Source organism: Oryzias latipes, chromosome 8 (assembly GCF_053564925.1).
Source record: "Oryzias latipes strain Hd-rR chromosome 8, Olatipes_Hd-rR_3.1".
Taxonomy (NCBI): domain Eukaryota; kingdom Metazoa; phylum Chordata; class Actinopteri; order Beloniformes; family Adrianichthyidae; genus Oryzias; species Oryzias latipes.
Window position 1 is genome coordinate 623,743 of NC_136244.1, and position 22,032 is coordinate 645,774.

At 48.7% G+C, this 22,032-nt stretch overlaps 2 protein-coding genes across 3 annotated transcripts in view; both read left to right on the top strand.

Moving 5' to 3' along the window:
• The first annotated feature begins 335 nt into the window (after positions 1–335).
• LOC101174571 (cyclin-dependent kinase 5 activator 1) lies at positions 336–8,868 on the top strand. The gene is made up of 3 exons (XM_004086422.5): positions 336–849; positions 2,275–2,876; positions 2,960–8,868. The coding sequence occupies exons 2-3, from the start codon at positions 2,364–2,366 to the stop codon at positions 3,449–3,451; spliced, it is 1,005 nt and encodes a 334-aa protein (XP_004086470.1). The 5' UTR covers positions 336–849; positions 2,275–2,363; the 3' UTR covers positions 3,452–8,868.
• Positions 8,869–12,412: 3,544 nt separating this feature from the next.
• LOC101155094 (vesicle-fusing ATPase) overlaps positions 12,413–22,032 on the top strand; it is a 36,193-nt gene continuing 26,573 nt past the window's right edge. For both annotated transcript variants that reach the window (XM_023957897.2, XM_023957898.2), the window contains exon 1: positions 12,413–12,749. In XM_023957897.2, coding sequence (XP_023813665.1) covers positions 12,738–12,749 — 12 coding nt within the window. In that variant the 5' untranslated portion in view covers positions 12,413–12,737. The remainder of the gene's footprint in view (positions 12,750–22,032) is intronic.

Consider the following 22,032-nt stretch of genomic DNA (forward strand, 5'->3'; position numbering starts at 1 on the left):
AACGCACACACACGACAACATACACGTACACCAACCAACACACACACACACAACGACACACACACACACCACACACACACCTCAGATAGTTTTTTCAGACTATCTGAGGTGTTTAGAGGCTGATGACGATGGTCAGACATGTGTTGCTCAGAGATCAACAGATTATTCCGCCTCTGTGTCGGGGGGGGGGGGGGGGGGGGGGCTTTTCTTGCAAACTGCACTGCGCCGCTTCTGGGCTGCTTCAGCACCACGGACAGAGCTCCGCGATAGGGCGGGCTCACTGCGACGGGGAGGGCTCCCAGCATCAGCACCCGCACACCAGCCAATGGCAGCGCGGGATTCTCTCCCGCATCCAACCCGAATAACTGCAGATGCCCGCATCGGAGCAGAGCCGTTCCCTCTTTCCGCCGCTGAGCGACCAAGCCTCCGTCTATTTTTGGAATTCTGCGCGCTTTTCTCGGAACTCGGTTTCTGGACCGATGTCCGCCGGACTGTTCCACTTGAGTCGGTAATGAGCGTCGTGGCGGGGCTCCAGCGGCAGCGGTCGTCCTGATCTCATTTCTCAATGGAAGACATTTTTCCCCTTCTCCGAGCGCAGGAGCGAAGCCCACACCCGCACGCGTTCCCCCCACCGCGCTCCCTGTGTGCGGGGCTGAAGGAAGCGCTGAAGGAGGGAGAAGACAGACCCGCGCGTCTATGACGCACCGCGGGACTCTGGAGGAACGGATTTTTACGCACAGGAGGTTGCAGTAACGCCGACGAGCGGAGTCCACATTTTCAGCACCTTTCATGCAGCGAGAGGAGGTGGTGGTTGGAATGCGGGATCTGATATGAGAGCACGTTCAGAAGGTGGGAGAGCTCTGCACCACGCATACCTGCTCACCGAGAAGCCATAACGTGGAACATAAACACCACGAATTCTTATTTCAATGATCCCAAACATGAAGGACTGTGAGGATGGATGCGTTAAAGCTCATCAGCTGATGCTGACTCGTGTTGTTTGGGAGTGAGGGGAGGATCCAAGGCTTCCATTTTGAAACTAAGATGGATGCCTGCGCACACTTCTGTTCTGCCTCTGCGTGCTCCTCTCTGCTCTGCTTTATAACAGAGAGAGATGCTGGCAGGTCAGAAGGAGGAAAGGGAAACTGCATGTCAGACAGCTCATGTGATGGAATTTTTACTGGAATCCTTCTTTTTCTGAGTCTGTTGGAAGAGAAAAACAGTTGGCGTTTTGAAAAACCACTGATGTCCAACCAAATGTCTTACTTGATGATTGTTTTCTAAAATAAAAAAAGTCAATTATTTTATGTTTAATTGAATCTCAGGTCTGAGCTGTCAGCAACCCCCCCCCCCCCCCCCCATCAGGAAGCCTATCTGCACATTATTGTGAGTTCTGCATCTTTGAAGCCTGTTGGTCTAGACTTTAGTTTTACAAAAAAGAACCCAAGGAAAAGGGGTTTTCCAGATTCTGGAAAGGTTTCAGGAATGGGTGAAAGTGGAGAAAAGAAAGATGGGACAGAAAATACAGATTCAATGAATGAAACGAACAGAAGCAAAACTTAAACGACTTAAAGAATTAAAGCCCCACTTTCATTATTTTCTGATTCATTCATTCATTTTCTTCCGTTGGTTCTCTTTCGGGGTCACGGGGCTGCTGGAGCCTATCCCGGCCACTTATGGGCAAAGGCAGAGGACACCCTGGACAGGTGGCCAGTCTGTTGCAGGGATCATCTTCTGATCTATTTTCAAAATGTTCCCAGTCTTTTCATTAAGATGTTGCAGTTCTGTCCTTTTCTAGCACATAGTTTCTGCAGAGCGGCAGGAGTTCATTAGAAATTCACCCCTGAGTTGTGGGCGGGACTGTTGGCGCAAAGCAACCCCCCCTCCCCTGTCACTTATATCTGAGCTCTCCCACTAGCTCACAGCCCCAACCTGACACTGGTGCAACAGAGGCAGCAGCAGCATCAGATCCATCCATCCATCCGTCAGTTCTGATCCAGATTCCAGCTCAGACCAGGAAAACAGAGACGTTCATGGATCTGTTGGTCTGCAGAAGTTGATGATGACACAAACATCGGTTTAATTCTGTCATCCTGAAGCCCTGATCATGACAGCCCTGTGGCAAGTCACTGGGTTGAGTTTAGAGATGGACCCAATATGAAAGTTGGGCCTTAGGTTCCGATTTAGCCCACTTTGGGTTTGTCTTTCTTTTTAACAGCGTATTTCTCATAAATCATTTTGTGTATTTGCGCTCTGTTTGTTTTCTGTTTTCAGGTTGAGTTTCCTGCAGAGAACATCTGAATCGATCTCTTCTCTCGTTGTGTCTCCCAGTCCTTTCTTTTACCCGACTATTGCAAAGCATTATGGGAACAGTGCTCTCTCTGTCACCAAGCTACCGCAAGGCGGCTCTGTTTGAAGACGGCCCTGCCACTGTCGGTCACTACACAGCCGTTCAGAACAGCAGGAACGCCAAGGATGCTGCTGCGGCGGCCAAGTCGCTCAAACGCCCATCCATCATTAACGCTTTGCCATGGAAACGCATCGTGGCAGTCTCTGCAAAGAGGAAGGGTTCAAAGAAACTTCCATCAGAAGGTGGAGATGGCGGGAAAGGGAGCTCCCCTGAGAGCCCAGCAGCCACTACAACCAACTCTGCCTCAAACAGCTTGAAGCTAAATAAGTCTCAGTCCTGCAATAACCTCTCCTCTTACTCATCCAGCCAAGATTCCTCTGCACCAACAATCACTGCTTCATCCCAGTTACCAACCTCCAAGACCTTGGCAAATGTAGCTGCAGTTGTTGCAAAAAAAAATTCCATCACAGGACCTGGAATCCCGCCGTCCACCACTGCTGGCACTCCCAAACGCGTCATCGTCCAGGTAAGACAGTGGCTTCACACAGACGTGGAAGCAAAGCCCCGATCCTGAATGTGTGTTGTTCTGGATTCTCTCTCTGGACCCAGGCGTCCACCAGCGAGCTGATGCGTAGCCTGGGAGAGTTCCTCTGCCGCCGCTGCTATCGGCTGAAGCGCCTGTCCCCCACTGACCCGGTGCTGTGGCTGCGCAGCGTGGACCGCTCACTTCTCCTGCAGGGCTGGCAGGACCAGGGTTTCATCACGCCGGCCAACGTGGTCTTCCTCTACATGCTGTGCCGAGACGTGGTGACGGCGGAGATGGCGTCTGAGCGCGAGCTGCAGGCGTCACTGCTCACCTGCCTCTACCTGTCCTACTCCTACATGGGCAACGAGATCTCCTACCCCCTGAAGCCCTTCTTGGTGGAAGCAGAGAAGGAGGCCTTCTGGGACCGTTGCCTTGACATCATCAACCGTATGAGTGGCAAGATGCTTCAGATCAACACCGACCCGCACTTCTTCACTCAGGTCTTTGCTGATTTGAAGAATGAGAGCAAACGAGAGGAAGAAAAAACCAAGCTGCTCTTGAGTCTTGACCGATAAGAAGGCGAGGATAGCCCACCAACACATTCGAGTTGAACATTTGTCTGACATCTCTACCGTTTCATAACCAAACAGATTCTATGGTTGTAGCCTACAAGGAAGACTTCTGCCATAAAACAGCATAGAAAACCCTCAAATTGGGAATTGAGGCCCCAAATTCTAATCAAATACCCTTTTTTACATGATCGCCGTGATTTAGTGCAGGTGTGATTGCTGGGGGGGGTCACTGCACCTTCAGCTGTGTTTTGGTGGTACATTCTGATCTGATTACAGCCTAAAAGGCTCCAATCTAGCAGTCTGCAGGAAATAACAGACAGGAAAACAACGGTCACTGCAATTGAAAGCTACCAACAGTGCAGGTTCAGTGTCTTTGGCAGCATGAATCCTTTTCCTTCCCGCCTCTCAGCATGGCTGTCATGAGTACAGATATCCACCCTCCACTCCACGAGGTCACAGGCTCCTCCACACGTGATGGTTTCAGTTTGCTTTCAGGGAGCGAGGACTTCTCATGAAGTGGTCTGAAGAAACACTTCTTAGTTTTCTGAAGACCTTCCTTTCAAAGATTCTTTACTTTGACATCAGTGCATTTTTAATTCATCTTCAGTCCAGTCCAGGCTTTGGACTGGAGTCATGAGTCAGTGTTTCACTCTAACGTGGAAATCTATCCGTTCTTCTTTGTGGAGGAGCTCAAACGTCCTCTGGTTTCAGCACAGCTGAACAGAAGTAACTAGTTCTGCTTTGGCACAGAAAGCTCCTCATAAAGGTTGTTCTCGTAAGGTTCTGTCATCTGACAGCACAGAATTATCCTTCAAATCAGGACTGTTTTCTTTAAAAGAAGAAGGACTGGATAAAAATGAAAGGCAGTTAGCGATCAAAGAAGATCTTTGAAAGGCTTTCATGGACTTTAGATCAGACACATGCGCTGACATGCTGATGTCTTTGCATTTATCTTTCTAACCAGTTTGGTGTCATGATGCCTGAGCGTAGCGTACCTGTGCGTACCGTACGTAGCGTACCTGTGTGAGCAGAAAGCTCCTCTGTCAGAGCAGATGAGCTGTGCTGCTGAGTATCCAAACTACTGTACTTTTGAAAGGAAACTGGTTTTCCCTGGAGAACAGGGAGGTGAGACGGCCTCCGTGAAGGCGGTTACCAGGCCTCCCTTTGATGTTTACACGTGCGGGAAAAACTGACCTACCGACTCATTTGGGACAGTTTTCTCCCTCTGCACCCACATGGTGTATTGGTGCTGACTTATGGAGATTTTCCTGAAAAGGGGAACAAACACAGAAAGGCAGAAAGAGTGAAGGAGTAGCCTGTGGAGCGATGTGATGATCCGTGACGGCGGGGACATGCGGCCCCTCAGCACCATGTGAAGCTTCCACCAGGAGCCCCAAAGACCTCCTTTGCATCCTCCACCTCTTTTTCTGCTTTCCACAGCAAACTGGACAAAGGATAACGTGTCTGGCTTCCCAGTCCGTTCTGACTCCACTGCCCTGACCCAGAATAGACCAGCTGAGCCATATTTGGAGCACCTGATGGTCCGTGCACTCTCTGTTGTAACTCATGCATGTGTGCTTCTGTGGGCTTCTTGGCATGCAGCTTTGTGTTGGGTGTACCACTCCTCATGTTGTGGCAGTGTTCACCATGTTGGACTGCTGGAAGGGGTCAGACTGAGGGACCGGACACCTGTCTGCTAAATGACGTTGGAACTGGGTTTCTCTGGTTCTGAATAACAGAAGAATCCAGAACAAATGGGACATTGTTTGAAAATGTCTTCCCCTAAATGACAGAAAAACTGAACTCCTCCACTTCTCCCTGCGGAGCTTCTTCCCTCTGATGGGGTCAAGTTCAGTCTAACCACAGGCAGCAAATAGTTTGGAATTTTGGGAGATTTTGTGCCATATCTGTGTGAGGACAGACAGACAAACGTGGGGCAGCTCAACACGGACTCAGACAAGAAACAGAAAACAAACTTCCAATTAATTTGTTTTGTTTATTTCTGAAAAACAGTTTCTGAAGGTTTTTCCAACAGACAGGATGTGAAGGGTTAAATCAGACAGAGAGGGATGATGGGACCAGAAACAGCTGAGTTAGACTCATGCCAGGAAGAGAGGAAACCCAAGACTTGACTTTCTGACGGGTTAACCGAGTCACATTAGGATTCTAGAGACGATTCTTGAACAGGATCTGCTTTTTGTCTGATTCTTCTAGAGGATCCTAAAGTGATGCCAAAGGCCAACATTTTCAGGAGAAATCTCACCTCACAAAGACGTCCCTGGTTCAAATCCCAGCAGGCTCCTGTCTGTGTGGAGTTTGCATGATGTCCCTGTGCATGGGGGGTGGGGTTCTTCCCACCGTCCAAAAGCATATTTCAGAGGTTAATTGGGAAATCTAAATTGTCCCTCAGGTGTGTGTGTGGGTGTGTGTGTGTGTGTGTGTGGTTTTGTGTGTGGTTTTGTGTGTGTGTGTGTGTGTGTGTGTGTGTGTGGTTGTGTGGCCCTGCGTCACACTGGAACCCTCTCCAGTGTGTCCCCCGCCTTCAGCAGTAGCTGGGATAGGCTCCAGCAGCCCTGTGACCACAGAAAGCGGACGGAGGGAGAACGTTTGTTGGCTGGAATGTTGTCGTTGTAGAAAAACGGGATTCAAACGTCTTGACTGATGTGGAAGGACTCCAGAATCCAAACTTCATCCTCTCACTCCTCATTTTCTTTACGGATTTCACAACACAACTCTGTGTCTGACATTCGTCTTAAACTGACACAAGATTGCAATTTGCACAGTGTAATTGTGCAAGTTGTGTAAATGCAGACAAATGTGTGTCAAACGTGTAAAGCTAGAACCAAACTAATAAAGTTAACTTTATTTATCCTCATATCTGACAGCTGCAGACCATCGGTTCTTCTGGACAACGTCTGGATCAGATTTAGCCGCCGAGCTTGGGTGTCTGATGGGTCCTTCATGACCCTTTGGACTACAAACCCCCCCTAAACGTCCCCCATAGCCGTCATGCCAGATGCTAGTTTCTTTTGCACGCCGTGGTTTGTTTGCTTTTAGTTTGAAAGACTCATCTTTAGGGTGCATGCTCAGACTGCTGCAAACAGCTGCAGTCAATAAATCAGCAATTCTTCATATATGCAGAAACTATTTTGGATCCCAGAGCTCTGGCCTTTTGGGGGGGAACAGAAAGTGTTGATAAAGGATTGATGAAGTATTCCACGTGTCTAACGGACATGCGTGGGTTGGTCCGACCCGGTCCTGGTTCTGTGCTCATTCTATGTGCTCCGTTCTGCTGCTATGGTGACATTTACAACCATGAACTTGGTTTTATGGCTCATATGTAAATGAAAGTGTGTTCATCTAAAGACTTCTGGTGTTAATGCTGCAAACTGTAACTATTTGGATGTATGATTACGTATGTGAGAAAACAGTATTTGATCATCTGTTCCAGGTACTTTCTATAAAAGTCTTTCTGAGATTCATCCTGGTCTTTGATTTCCATCAAGCAGCTGAATGGAAACGTTTCATGTGTAGAAGCAGCAGCAGCTCAGACATGAAGACAAATCCTCGACATGACTTCATGTTGGAGAAAGGTGACCGACAAAATCTAAGGAGACTTGAAAATGAGACAGAAAAGAAAGAAATTAGTTGAAACTGCTTTATAACAAATATCAACGTTTTCAAAAAAGTTAAAGGAAAAATTTTCTGTTGGAAAATGAAGTTTAAATACGAATATATTTCATGGCTCTCTTCCCACAGTGAGAAGGCCTGGACTCCATCCTAGTTGAGACACGTGTGGACTTTGTATGTTCTCCTCGGACACGTGTGGACTTTGTATGTTCTCCTCGGACAAGTGTGGACTTTGTATGTTCTCCTCGGACACGTGTGGACTTTGTATGTTCTCCTCGGACACGTGTGGACTTTGTATGTTCTCCTCGGACACGTGTGGACTTTGTATGTTCTCCTCGGACACGTGTGGGCTTTGTATGTTCTCCTCGGACAAGTGTGGACTTTGTATGTTCTCCTCGGACACGTGTGGGCTTTGTATGTTCTCCTCGGACACGTGTGGACTTTGTATGTTCTCCTCGGACACGTGTGGGCTTTGTATGTTCTCCTCGGACAAGTGTGGACTTTGTATGTTCTCCTCGGACACGTGTGGGCTTTGTATGTTCTCCTCTGACACGTGTGGACTTTGTATGTTCTCCTCGGACACGTGTGGACTTTGTATGTTCTCCTCGGACACGTGTGGACTTTGTATGTTCTCCTCGGACACGTGTGGGCTTTGTATGTTCTCCTCGGACAAGTGTGGACTTTGTATGTTCTCCTCGGACACGTGTGGGCTTTGTATGTTCTCCTCGGACACGTGTGGACTTTGTATGTTCTCCTCGGACACGTGTGGGCTTTGTATGTTCTCCTCGGACAAGTGTGGACTTTGTATGTTCTCCTCGGACACGTGTGGGCTTTGTATGTTCTCCTCGGACACGTGTGGACTTTGTATGTTCTCCTCGGACACATGTGGGCTTTGTATGTTCTCCTCGGACAAGTGTGGGCTTTGTATGTTCTCCTCGGACACGTGTGGGCTTTGTATGTTCTCCTCTGACACGTGTGGGCTTTGTATGTTCTCCTCGGACACGTGTGGACTTTGTATGTTCTCCTCGGACACATTTAGGCTTTGTATGTTCTCCTCGGACACGTGAGGGCTTTGTATGTTCTCCTCTGACACGTGTGGGCTTTGTATGTTCTCCTCGGACACGTGTGGACTAATATATCCCCAGGTGTGACTGAGAGGGTGAGGCCCTGAAACAGACTGACCCCCCCATTGAGGAAGACGTTTATCCAACAGCAGCTGGGATAGGCTCCAGCAACCCTGCACGTTAAGGAGTTAAGTGGATCCCAGAGATGCACACTGCTCAGAACGAAGAAAGCCTCATAAATGTTGGCTGATGGTTCCCCACAGCACAGGAATTCTTCAGTGGATGGGGGTCTCGTCCTGTCTGAGGGTCCCTCATCCACAGCGAAACTAAAAACAAAAAGATTCATTCAGCTTTTAATTAGATCTCAGATTGTATCAAATATTTATGTTTCATGCTTTTCAGTCACGTTGTTTTTTGTACTTTGGACTGTTTCTGTTGATTCGTGCTGCAGTGGGAGCTTCTGTCTTTCTTTTTCTTCTCCTCCTATATTTGTGAGCAGATTGGAGCCCAAAGTGTCCGGAGCACCTGATTGGCTGAGGACGTCCAGCTCAGGTGGAAATACTGCCACCCCCCCAGCTGGCAGCAGAGCGTCACTTTTGTGGCTTTGCTCCTTGTATTTTAAGTTTTTTATTATTTTAATCTTGTCGTCTGTTTAATCTTTTTATTAAAATTTCAATGAAACACAGTTTTGAATTTTTCTGTAAATAAATTCCCATCTTATTTTCAGCCTGGGTTTGAGTTTTTGAGGTATTTACTTTGTTCCTTTTAACCTTTAAGTAACATCCTTTTACAAGCCCCTAACCGCTGTAGGTCCCACAACCATTCGGCTGCAACAACCGTTGGGGGTCCTGGGACGAGTGCTGACCTCACATCATGCGATTGGCTGTCCGGTGGTCTGATGATGTGTCAGACAGTGATTGGTCTGGACAAATCTGGACCTTCCATGTCTGCAAACATGAAGCTCTGAGACTCCAGCTGTTCTGCTCAGAGACCTGTTAGCTCGTGTGGAGCAGCAGGTTCATTCTAACAGCCACAGATCTTTTTACAAGGTGGGTTGTGGAAAAATCTCTAGAAACACTACAAAGAATAATGTCACTTATGAGGGGAAAGAACTTTGGGTTACAGAAGGAAACGTGAAATGAAAATATGTAGAGCCCGAGCAGATCTCCACGCTACGTAGTTTGTCCAAGTAGGGCCACCGTAGTGTGACGTTATCCTCAGTGGAAAGGACCCCGAACGGTTATTGCAGGCCGAATGGTTATGGTACTGACACCAGAAATAATATATGTCTAAGTCTATATTTTAGACATTCATTATCTTATTTTAGTTGATATTTTCATATTTGAGCTGTTTTTATACTTTTATAACTATTAGTGGCAGGCAGACATAAAGTTTTGTAAATTGTCCTAAAGCACCGGTTTCGGTTTCTGAGAGTCCACATGTTCTATTCATCACTCTACATGTTAGACGAGGGTCTTTCCCACTTTGGCTGGGGGGTTTGTGTTGGGGCCCCCAGAGTTTTGGCCCTGCTTGTCCTCTGGCCTCTCTTGTTCCGGGTCCTCCGAGTCGCCCGGCCTGGTGTGGCCACGTCGGGCGCACTGGACTCATTGGGGGGCTGTGGGGCGGGGGGCTGGGGGCCTGGGGATGAGTTGTGCTCATGCATCTTAGAGGCTGACCCCCCCATCCATCATCAGGAGGACAGGACAGTCTGCGCCTTCTGGTTTCTCTCTTTAGCTTTCAATTATTTCTCTTATTTGTGTTTATTTTTTAGGGGTTTATGCTATGCAAGTGTGGGAGGGGGTCTGACTTTCTTGTTTGTTTTCATGTACAGCACTTTGAGCTGTTTTCAATGAAAGGTGCTTTAGAAATCAAATGAATTTGAACTTTGGGTGAAGTGACCCTCAGTCCACCTGGAGGTGTCCACTGTGAGAAGAGGACGAGGTCATCCCAGGTGAGGAGGAGTTGTGTGAAAACTGGTGTCTGCCAGTCCCTCAATTCTGTTACGAGGAAGACTCTCGTGGATCCAAGAATGTGTACTGAAGACCTCCAGAGGAGGGGGGGGGGGCACCGCCAGGCAACTTTACTCAAAAATAAAACTGAGCAGCTCCGCTCCAAATAGAAGAAAACAGTCTGAAGAGTGTCACCACACAGACAACGGAAGGGAGCAGGAGATCCCAACGCCAGCAATGTGTACACCCCCCCATGAAAATCATGTATCTGGAGTTTTTGACGTATGTCCCGCATTTTTCTTATGAAACAGAACAAATGTTATAGAAAATCCTTTTTCATTTTTGCATTTTTAAATCACTGTCAATCAAACTGCTGCAAAGACGCTCTTTTTGAATCAATGAGCTGTTGTGACGTCACAGTGGCCCAAGAACGCATTGCACACGCGCCTTGATCTGACCCGTCCAGCGTGCACACGCTCCACGTCCAGCGTGCACACGCTCCACGTCCAGCGTGCACACGCTCCGGTGAAGAGAAGATGCAGATTGCTGCGTCCAAGGCTGGATGTTGCTATGGCCGCTAAACGACCAAAGTGTGTGGATCTTCCTGTCTGCATTGACCTGAAGGAGCAGTGAGTTGCAGAAACAGACTCTTTGCCAGTTTAACCATAAACTTAAGCCCTCCTACCAAGAAAAAACGATCAGCACCGCTACACGCATGTGGAGACTGACATGTGAATGACAGCTGAGCTTTCTTTCTTTCATGGGTGTGCTGTAGCTAATTCAACGATCTGCATGTTGGCGTCACTGCAGGTCTGCTCGCTGCTGCAATGGAGCCTAAATCCATTCAAATGTCATTCCTTTTTCATGTTCTCATCAAGTTCTTTTGGGGTGTGATTGTATCAAACGGCAGCGTCTGACACGCAGTCGCTTTGTGTTTCCACACATTGATCAAAAAATGTGGATTTGGAACCAAAAACGTCGCTTTCCACCATTTCCTGATGGGGAAACTATGGAGAATAGAGACTGTCAGTCGGTGTCGATCGTGCCCCCCCCTCTTGTGTCAAGATCTTCACTCATGCAAGACACTGAGAGGGGTGGGGGCAAAGGGCGGGGCTAATCAGCTCAGCACCAACAGCTACGCCCATGTAAAGGAGATTTAGGAACCAGAGTCCAGATAAACAGGAAATGTGACTTTGGAAGTCATTCTTGTTTTTGGTTAAAAACTTCAGAATCAGAATTAGAACAATTGTCCTGGGGGGGGGGGGGGGGGGGGGGGGCTGGGCTGCACAGTGGCGCAGTGGTTAGCGCTCTTGCCTCACACCAAGAAGGCCCCTGGTCCAAGTCCCGGCTGGGGGACCTGAACCAGAACATCAAGGGGGGTCCTTTCTGTGTTCTCCAACATCCTTCTACCAATATATCCACTATCCCTCCTCTGAACATGTCCAAACCATCTCAGTCTGGCTTCTCTGACTTTGTCGCTAACACAGGCAACATGAGCCGTCCCTCTGATGTACTCGTTCCTTATCCTGTCTAACCTGGTCACTCCTAAGGAGAACCTCAACATCTTCATCTCCGCTACCTCCATCTCAGCCTCTTGTCTCTGTCTCAATGCTACCGTCTCTAACCCATAGAGCAGAGCTGGTCTCACCACTGTCTTGTACACCTTTCCTTTGAGTCTTGCTGACACTCTTCTGTCACACAACACTCCTGACACTTTCCTCCACCCGCTCCAACCTGCCTGCACTCGCCTCTTCACCTCTTTTCCACACTCCCCATCACACTGAACTGTTGACCCCAAGTACTTAAACTCCTGCACCTTCTTCACCTCAGAACGTGCAGGAGTTTAAGTACTTGGGGTCAACAGGATTGTAATTTTTATGTATGTTATAAATTACTTTCTACATTTTTAGCAGTAAACAAACAAAAGTATGTAAAAGTGAAGCACATAACACAAGAAAAAACAAGTGCTTTGTATTAACAATTCATTTTTATAGTTGTCTTGATAATAAATTCATTGAATCAATAAGATCTGATCCCAATCAAAGAGCTGGTTGGGATCGGTTCTTGTTAGTGACAGAATTCCCATCAGGAATGAACCCTGACCCCCTCCCAACAAACCAGAGATGCCAAGATGTTGATCAGAGACACAAATCCTAATAGAGTTTCCATCAGTTCTAGTCTTTGCGGCTCCCAAACTAGAGTTTTTCCATCCCGGGTCACCTGGATGCCGTTCTTGGTTCTGCCATCGCGGGTCGCTGTCCATGGTGCTGATCTGGCAGGCCCGCGCTGACACGCAGCACACATGCGCAGTTTCATCCACAGGGGCTTTCCGTGGGTTTCAGTGGAGCTCCGTGGGTTTCAGTGGAGCTCCGTGGAGGGAGGAGTCACTCAAATGTCTCACATAACGTACCGAATGCGCTTTTATCAGCAGCTGTAACAGAAACGCGCCTGCGCATTTTCAGCCCTTCTTCCACCCGCCGTTTCTCATCCCGTGGCCCCCACCCCCGCCGCACTTCCGCTCGCGCCAGCCAATCGCGCGGGGCGCGTGGCAGCATATAGCGGTCTGACTGCTGTGGACAGCTCCATCCCCGCACTTCTGCGTCACACTGAGCGGATCCCGCATTGCGATCTCCTGCAGCCGTGAGGATGGCGGCCCGGGTAAGACATCTCAGCTCCACCTCTCCTCTGCCCTAAATAACATCCCGTATCAGGAACAGCAACATGTCGGCGAGCCTACCCCCCCCCCCCCCCCCCCCCCCCCCCGCCCTAAGCCGTAAGCCGCCGCGGTAGAACACCGTGTTACCGTGAGGGCCTGAACCGACAACAACCGCCGCTGCGCTCCGTTTGCGCTTCTGCTTGTCCTTGATGCGCAACCTTTCAATGCGCAAGACGGCGGTGGATGACATCTATGATAATATGATCTGCGTGGTTTTTAGCAGTCATGTGTCAATCAGTCCTAAATCCACAGGCCCACCAGGAAGTAGCTGCACGTTTTGATCTTTTGCTGAAGAACTTAGAAATGTGTCTTGGAAACGGGAATCATGTTCGTGGAATCAGGTTTTTGCAGCAGGACATGAAGATGATGACCGCTGAAGCTCTTCTGGGGTCACAGGGTTGGTGGAGCCTGTCCCAGCTAATGCTGGGGGGGGGGCTCACATTCAGACCCAGGGCCCAAATAGACCCATGTTTTTGTAAAGTGGGAGAGCTGGAGAAAACCCACATGAGGTCCCAGTCTGGATTTGAACCAGGGCCTCATTGCTGTGAGAATGCTAACCACTACACCACCATGCCGCCCACTCATCTACTGTCACATTAGTAGAGTGTTTTTATCAAAGCAAACGGACATGAGTGTTGTTGGATTCTGGAGAACCGTCTGCTGTTGTGCTGAAGCTGCAGCAACATTTCAGCGTCATATCAAACTGAAATATGTGAAGCTGGACTCTCTTCCACAGAAACCTCTATGATGGGTGTGTTGATATTTAGGTTTGTTTATTGCTCCATGACCAGCGATGACGAAGCACCAGCATGTCCTGTGGCTCCAGCTAAAGTAGCATGCTAGCTATCATGTAGCAAACGCAGCACACCGAGGTCTGAAGCATGCGTGTGCACGACAACCTCAGACATGTCACGTGTGACGTAAACCCCACCTTTAGCAAAGCTGTCGTAGGTTTAGAATGGGAAGGGACGTCTGCATATTGTTGGGTCGTTCAGGTTCACGTTTTCTGCCGTGTTCCCTTTGGAAGACAGAAACGACACAAAGTGATGCTTTTAGAGGAAAACATGCTGGAAGGTGGACCAATCAGAGGTCTGTCAGTCAGCATCAGGGACAGGTTTGCTGGCATGCAGGCCTTTAATGTGGTTCAAACTGGCTTCAAAGGTTTATAACAGAAGCGTTAGTCATTAGTGAAACAGGGAATGCTTCCCATCAACAGGGACGGGAGAGTTTGGTCCAATTCTTAGAGGGGTAGGGAAAAGCTGAAGGGGTCGTTTTTGCTTCAGTTGAGATGAAAAAGCAAAGAAGGTTCCACACATTTAAAAGCAAATGGAATAAAGAGACTGGAACTCTTTGAGCTTGTTTAAAGCCACTTTTCCATGCAGCACAGACGGCCAGCGGCACATGGAGTTGGTCTCAAATGACGGCTGTGGCTCTGTGCCGGGATGTTCCACGCTCTTCTACAGTCTGCAGCTCAGCAGTGCTTTCTGAAAAGGCTGAGCTCATTCATGTATTTTTCTCTGAAAGAAGAGTGGAACTGCATTTAAAAAGGAAGAAAAACATTTGGTTGGTTGAAAACTGTGAGCTGGCTCTTCCAGTTTGTCTGAACTTCATCCCAGCAGACTAAAAGTAGAGGCCAGCAGCTGCTGAAAAGGTGAGCTCAGCCTAAAGCTAAAGCTTCTGCGTTTGTAATTGATGCATTGATTGATGAGCTCTAACATACATTTCAGAATGACTGAATGAATTACCTTCACAAAGTTAAGTCTGTATTTTCTGCTGCATTCTCTGAGTGCAGTTCAACACGTTCATGTGGTGATTTTGGATTCTAGGGTTTCACTGGAAAAAAAGCTGCTGGTTTTCCCACATAAGCGATGCGATGGTGATCAATATGGAAGGCTTATTATCAGACTGTCATTTCCTGTACAGTCAAATTAAAACATGCAGAGAAAACAGGGACGGATTTATCATTTTTTCCTAATTCTGATTGCAGGTGATAATCTTTTTGATGAAATTATTAAAGAAACAGCTTGAAAACATGACAACGTTTTAGATTCTGTCTATTTTCCATGGACAGTAAAGATGCAGCGCTCTCAAAAAACAGTTTTTTACTGAATGTACTATGAATACATTTTGTTGTGTCCTTAAATTGGGTCCATAAAGATATAGTCCGACTTTCAGCCGGTCCATGGTCACATGATGACGAGACCCATGGGTGCTGCGGTTAGATGCTCTGCTGCATCTAGTCTGAATCCCCTTTTCCAAGAACTTGAAAGCTTAAAGTGGCAGAAAATGCAGCGTTTCTGAAAAAGAGAGAAGACTTCATCTGTAAGAAGTACAGGGACGTTTTTTTCTGTTTCACCTAGACTTCCAGTAAAGCAGGGATCTAAAACAATAGGTTGAAAGTGAAAAAGAGCTAACTTTTTATTTTTCTATTTAAAAACAGATGTAGATATTTTTCTCTTTGTCTCATTTCTTTGATACCAGTTGTGATCATTTCCCACTTTTATACTGATATCAAATGTTCCTCTATTCCTAACCAGCAGGGATTTGGTGATTCGATACATTAAACATCCAGACGCATACCAAAGACAAAATATGACCCTTTTTTGAAAGACTATGACAATGAAAAAAGTTTGAATACTCAAACACATGAATAGAATTTGACAAAATGCATTTCATTCAATTCTCAGAACCCTGTAACAGTTTCTCACATAGTATCTGCTGTCATCTAAACATCTAAGCCCTGTTTTTGGTCAACTAAGATAAGAAAAGATAAGATAGGACTTTATTGATCCCCAGGGGGAAATTGGGTTGTCACAGCAGCCAAAAACAAGAAGAAATAGCAGTTGGAAAGTACGAAAAACACAGTAGCTGTCATGAGGCATCTGTCAGATCTCCCCCTCCAGCTCCTCTCCACTCTGCTCCTGATTTCACCAGCTGTCGTCACTCAGCTCATCAACCTCCTCTGCTCTTAAGGAGACTCAACTCAATCATTCAACGCCAGTTCGTTACCCCTTATGGTGACTATGCCTGGTCTAGTCTTATTCATGTTCATGTTAAAGTCAAGTCAAGTTTGCCTTGTATTAATTCTGCTGTCTAACCTCAGGAGAATCATCCCACGAGTGACGCCAGTTGGATCATCCATCAAGCTCTCTGAGAAGTAGAAGATCTCTTGGCTTATGCTGACCGCGCCTAACACCTCCAGCCACGCCACAGCCAAGCGCTCCAGCCACGCCACAGCCAAGCGCTCCAGCCACGCCACAGCCAAGCGCTCCAGCCACGCCACAGCCAAGCGCTCCAGCCACGCCACAGCCAAGCGCTCCAGCCACGCCACAGCCAAACGCTCCAGCCACGCCACAAGCCTCTGTCCTGTTCAGACCTCCGCCACCACAGAATTCAAAAGTTCCTGGAAAGAAATAAATCATTTCTTACCCGCCACTTACCTTTTGTATTTCTGGGTTCCAGCGCCTGGGTTCGCCACTCTCCGAGATTCATGACAGAACGAACTGGCCAAACTCCGGACCCAGCTGACCCAGACGGACTACGCTCTGCGGTAAATCAACAAGGCATCGCCCTGGATCGTCAAGCCGCCGCCCTGTCTCAAATAGCGTCCGTCCAACAGGAACTTTTTCGACACCTCGACAGCTTAACACAAACATTAATGGCTGTTACAGGGCAAATGGCTACCCCTGTAACTACAGCTACGCTTCCTGCTTCTAGCAACGTCTCCACATCCGCTTCCGCCTCGACTCCGGAAAATTTCCGTCTACAACCAGAGCCGTTCTTCGGCGAAGTCGAGGCATGTGGCGGTTTTCTGCTTCAGTGCCGACTTCTGTTCCTACAAGCTCCAAGGTATTACCACTCTGATCATAGCAAGATAACACTAATAATCAACTCTCTCCGTAACAAAGCATTACAATGGGCCCAGGCGTTCTTGGCGGTCAACCCGATTTCCCATCTGACCTTCGAACACTTCATCAATGAATTCCAGCTGGTTTTTGATCAGCCGAGGAGACAGGAGGAAGCCACTCGTAAACTCTTGGCCCTCAAGCAACGTAACCGGTCTGTCAGTGACCATATCATTGACTTTAGGATCTTAGCAGTGGAAGCAGGATGGTTGGATCCTGCGTTGCGAGGGGTATTTTACCAATCCCTGAGCGAAACTATTAAGGACCACCTATGTACCCAACCAGAGACTCGCACGTTTGAGGAGCTCGTCACCGCAGCTCTCCGTTCTGACACCCGTCTTAGGGAGCGACAACAGGAAAGGACTTCTCAGCCTTGCAAAAACCCTGTTAAGACATCTCAAGGTACGGCACAGCATCATTTTTCTATCTCATCACCTGAGCTCTCTTACAGTCGTCCGGACGAACCCATGCAGATCGGGCACTCCAAACTCTCTGCGGATGAACGGCAGAGACGTCAGGTTGAAGGTGCGTGCTTTTACTGTGGAGAATCAGGTCACCTAGTAAATCAATGCAATTTACGTCCAAACTCCAGAACTTCCCCGCTAGAAGACAGGCCGCGGGCGGGTGACTCCACTTCAAAAAACTTTCTCTTCATTCCTGTCAAGCTTAGCCATGCATCCAAAATCATTGAACTACAAGCCCTAATCGACTCTGGAGCCGAACAGAGCTTCATTGACCATAGCATTATCTCCAGTCTGTCTCTACCCACCGAAAAACTCCAAGCCCCGATTAAAACTGCTGGGTTAGGGGGTCAACATCTGTCCATTATCACGCATTGTACTGAACCTGTTCTGCTAATTTCTTCCGGCAATCACCGAGAATTCACCCGGTTTTTTGTCACCCACTCTCCGCAGAATCCAATAGTGTTGGGGTTTTCCTGGTTACAGCGCCACAACCCGCAGTTTGACTGGGTTCGGCATCGCCTCACTAATTGGAGTGAATTTTGCCTTGCTAACTGCTTACAGTCAGCCGTTCCGTCCGTTAAAGTATTCACCTCCAACACTCCAGAAATTATCGACCTTTCTAACGTCCCTGAATGCTACCATGATTTACGCTCTGTCTTTAGTAAATCTAAAGCCAGCTCGCTGCCTCCCCACAGGCCGTATGATTGTTCCATCAACCTATTGGATGGAGCTTCTCTTCCTAAGGGAAGGTTATTCAACCTCTCCGGTCCCGAGAAAGTAGCTATGGAGAGTTACATCCATGAAGCACTTTCTTCGGGACACATTCGCCCCTCGTCTTCTCCGGCTGGCGCCGGTTTTTTCTTTGTCCAAAAGAAAGACAAAACCCTGAGACCCTGCATTGACTACCGCGAACTCAACCAAATAACAATTAAAGACAAATACTCTCTTCCGCTCATTACCTCCGTTTTTGACTCCATTCAGGAAGCTCGCATATTCTCCAAACTTGACCTACGTAATGCTTACCATCTTGTTCGGGTCAAGGAAGGAGATGAATGGAAGACCGCGTTCAAAACTCCCCTCGGTCACTATGAATACTTGGTCATGCCATTTGGTCTTACTAACGCCCCCGCTGTTTTTCAGCGTCTGGTCAACGACGTCCTTAGAGACTTCATCAACCGTTTCGTATTTGTGTACCTCGACGATATTCTCATTTATTCCAGAGACCCCATTCAACATCAAAATCAGGTTCGTCAGGTGCTTCAACGTTTGTCCGAGAATCAGCTGTTTGTCAAAGCCGAGAAGTGTCAATTTCACACTTCTATTATCCCTTTTCTCGGTTATATTTTTGAGGCTGGTTGCATACGTCCCGATCCTGCCAAGATCGAGGCCGTCTCTCAGTGGGAACCTCCTACTTCCCGTAAAAAGTTGCAACAGTTTCTTGGTTTCGCTAACTTTTACCGTCGTTTTATTAGGAACTATAGTGCTATTGCTGCGCCACTCACCCAGCTTACATCCACCACTAGGTCCTACCAATGGAACACCACAGCCCAAAAAGCCTTCGACTCCCTCAAAAGGCTCTTCGTGACAGCTCCCATTCTTATCCAACCTGATCCTATGAGACAATTTGTGGTCGAGGTTGATGCTTCAGACACTGGTGTTGGGGCCGTTCTCTCTCAACGAGAAGAGAAGTCTGGCAAGCTCAAGCCTTGTGCATTCTTTTCAAAAAAACTCTCATCTGCCGAGCGGAATTACGATGTGGGGAATCGAGAACTTCTTGCAATTAAATTGGCTATAGAAGAGTGGCGTCACTGGCTGGAGGGAGCGGTTCAACCCTTCATCGTCTGGACAGACCACAAAAATCTTGCATACCTTCGTTCCGCAAAAAGGCTCAACTCACGCCAAGCACGCTGGTGTCTATTCTTCGACCGTTTCAATTTTTCCATAACCTACAGGCCAGGCAGTCGCAACGCCAAACCTGACGCCCTATCCCGGAAATACTGCGCTTCTGACAATCTAGACACCAACTCGACCAACATCATCCCGGACTCCTGCATTATTGGTAATCTCACTTGGGACATCGAGACCAAGGTGATGCAGGCCCAAGGTGAGGAACCCGACCACCCTGATCCTCCCAATGGTACCCTGTATGTCCCTCTTTCTCTAAGATCTGAAGCCATAACCTGGGCACACGCCTCACGCATCGCCTGTCACGGTGGCATAGCCAGAACCCTCAGTCTTCTCCGCAGACGTTTCTTCTGGCCGGCCATGGGCAAGGATGTCAAGGAGTATGTAGCCGCCTGTCCCACCTGCGCTCGCTCCAAATCATCCAATTCTCCGCCTTCTGGACTGCTCCATCCTCTGTCAACTCCCAGCCGCCCTTGGTCCCATATTGCTGTGGACTTCGTTACCGGTCTGCCTCTCTCCCAGGGTAACTCCGTCATACTCACCGTTATTGACAGATTCTCCAAGTTTGTTCATTTCATCCCTCTACCACGGTTGCCCACTGCCTCTGAGACCGCCGATGTCCTGGTCCACAATGTTTTTCGTCACCACGGCATCCCAGCTGACATAGTATCAGACCGTGGGCCCCAATTTGTGTCACAAGTCTGGAAGACCTTCTGTTCAGCCTTGGGTGCCACGGTCAGCCTCACCTCTGGGTACCACCCTCAGTCAAATGGTCAAGCGGAGCGGGTCAACCAAGAGCTGGAGACTTCTCTCCGTTGCCTGGCGGATAGGAATTCCACGGACTGGTCCAAGTATCTGGTGTGGGTCGAGTATGCACACAATACGCATCCCTCTTCTGCTACAGGTCTGTCTCCGTTTGAGGCCGCCCTCGGGTACCCACCACCACTGTTCCCCTCACAAGAACTGGACTTGGCAGTACCCTCGGTTCAGGACCATCTGCGCAGGTGCCAGACCATTTGGCATCAAACCAGGGCTGCACTCCTGCGCACCAGGGAGAGCAACTGCCGTTCTGCCAACCGTCGCAGGGTGGTGGGACCCACCTATCAGCCAGGTCAGAGGGTTTGGTTGTCCTCGCGGAACATTCCTATCCAGGCCACGTCACGCAAGCTCGCCCCCCGTTACATTGGACCTTACACTATTGAAAAAGTCATTAATCCCTCCTGTGTCCGTCTTCAGCTTCCTGCGGCCCTCAAGGTTCATCCATCATTCCACGTGTCACAGATCAAGCCTGTTTTGGACAGCGCGCTTTGCCCGCCTTCCGCTTCCCCTCCGCCCGCCCGGGTCATCGACGGGGCTCCCGCCTACACGGCCAGCAGGGTTTTGGACGTTCGACGCCGGGGTCGTGGCCACCAGTTCCTGGTGGATTGGGAGGGTTACGGTCCGGAGGAACGCTCCTGGGTCTCCCGTTCCCTTATACTGGACCGTACCCTCATTGAGGATTTTTATCGTGCCCACCCGGATCGGTGTCCTGGACCGCCTGGAGGCGGTCGTTGAGGGGGGGGTACTGTCATGAGGCATCTGTCAGATCTCCCCCTCCAGCTCCTCTCCACTCTGCTCCTGATTTCACCAGCTGTCGTCACTCAGCTCATCAACCTCCTCTGCTCTTAAGGAGACTCAACTCAATCATTCAACGCCAGTTCGTTACCCCTTATGGTGACTATGCCTGGTCTAGTCTTATTCATGTTCATGTTAAAGTCAAGTCAAGTTTGCCTTGTATTAATTCTGCTGTCTAACCTCAGGAGAATCATCCCACGAGTGACGCCAGTTGGATCATCCATCAAGCTCTCTGAGAAGTAGAAGATCTCTTGGCTTATGCTGACCGCGCCTAACACCTCCAGCCACGCCACAGCCAAGCGCTCCAGCCACGCCACAGCCAAGCGCTCCAGCCACGCCACAGCCAAGCGCTCCAGCCACGCCACAGCCAAGCGCTCCAGCCACGCCACAGCCAAGCGCTCCAGCCACGCCACAGCCAAACGCTCCAGCCACGCCACAAGCCTCTGTCCTGTTCAGACCTCCGCCACCACAGAATTCAAAAGTTCCTGGAAAGAAATAAATCATTTCTTACCCGCCACTTACCTTTTGTATTTCTGGGTTCCAGCGCCTGGGTTCGCCACTCTCCGAGATTCATGACAGTAGCAATGATTAAGAATAAAAATAATACAAGGTGGAAGTAAAAGTACAGTATAAATAACGGATTAAATAAGGCAATAAATAGCAGCAGCTGTTTCATCAGTCCTAGACCGTGTTATTGTATGGTCTGATTGCTGTTGGGATGAAGGACCTCCGGTAATGCTCTTTTTTGCACTGGGGGTGCAGCAGTCTCTGGCTGAACGAGCTCCTCATAGTCCTCACCGTCGCATACAGGGGGTGGGAGGGGTTGTTCCGGATGCTGGACAGCTTGGTCAGCATCCTCCTCTCACCTACAGAGTCTACTGAGTCCAGGGGACAGCCCAGGACAGAGCTAGCTCTCTTGACCAGCTTGTCCAGTTTCTTTTTGTCCCTTTCACTAATGCCTCCACACCAGCAGACCACAACTATGGACTGAATGTCTGGACTCCAACAGAATAGTTCTCAGTACAGCCAAAACATGCTGTGTCTGCTGGGGGGGGGGGGCATGCAGTGCCACTAAGACACATCAGGAAATACTCAGAGTTTACCTGCTCATTCCTTCTGTTTGAACACGGCCATGGTGCATGTGTGCACGTGGTCATACCAGTCGCAGGGATTTGTGATGAAATCTTCTCTAAATACCGTCAATTTGTATAGATATGCTGAAGACTTGTAACCAGTTGTGTTGTGTGTGATGGTGTGTGTGTGTACAGGTGTGTATGAGCAACAACACAAATAATTTCCATCAGATGTGCATTTGATCCCACCACCTCGCATTCCCA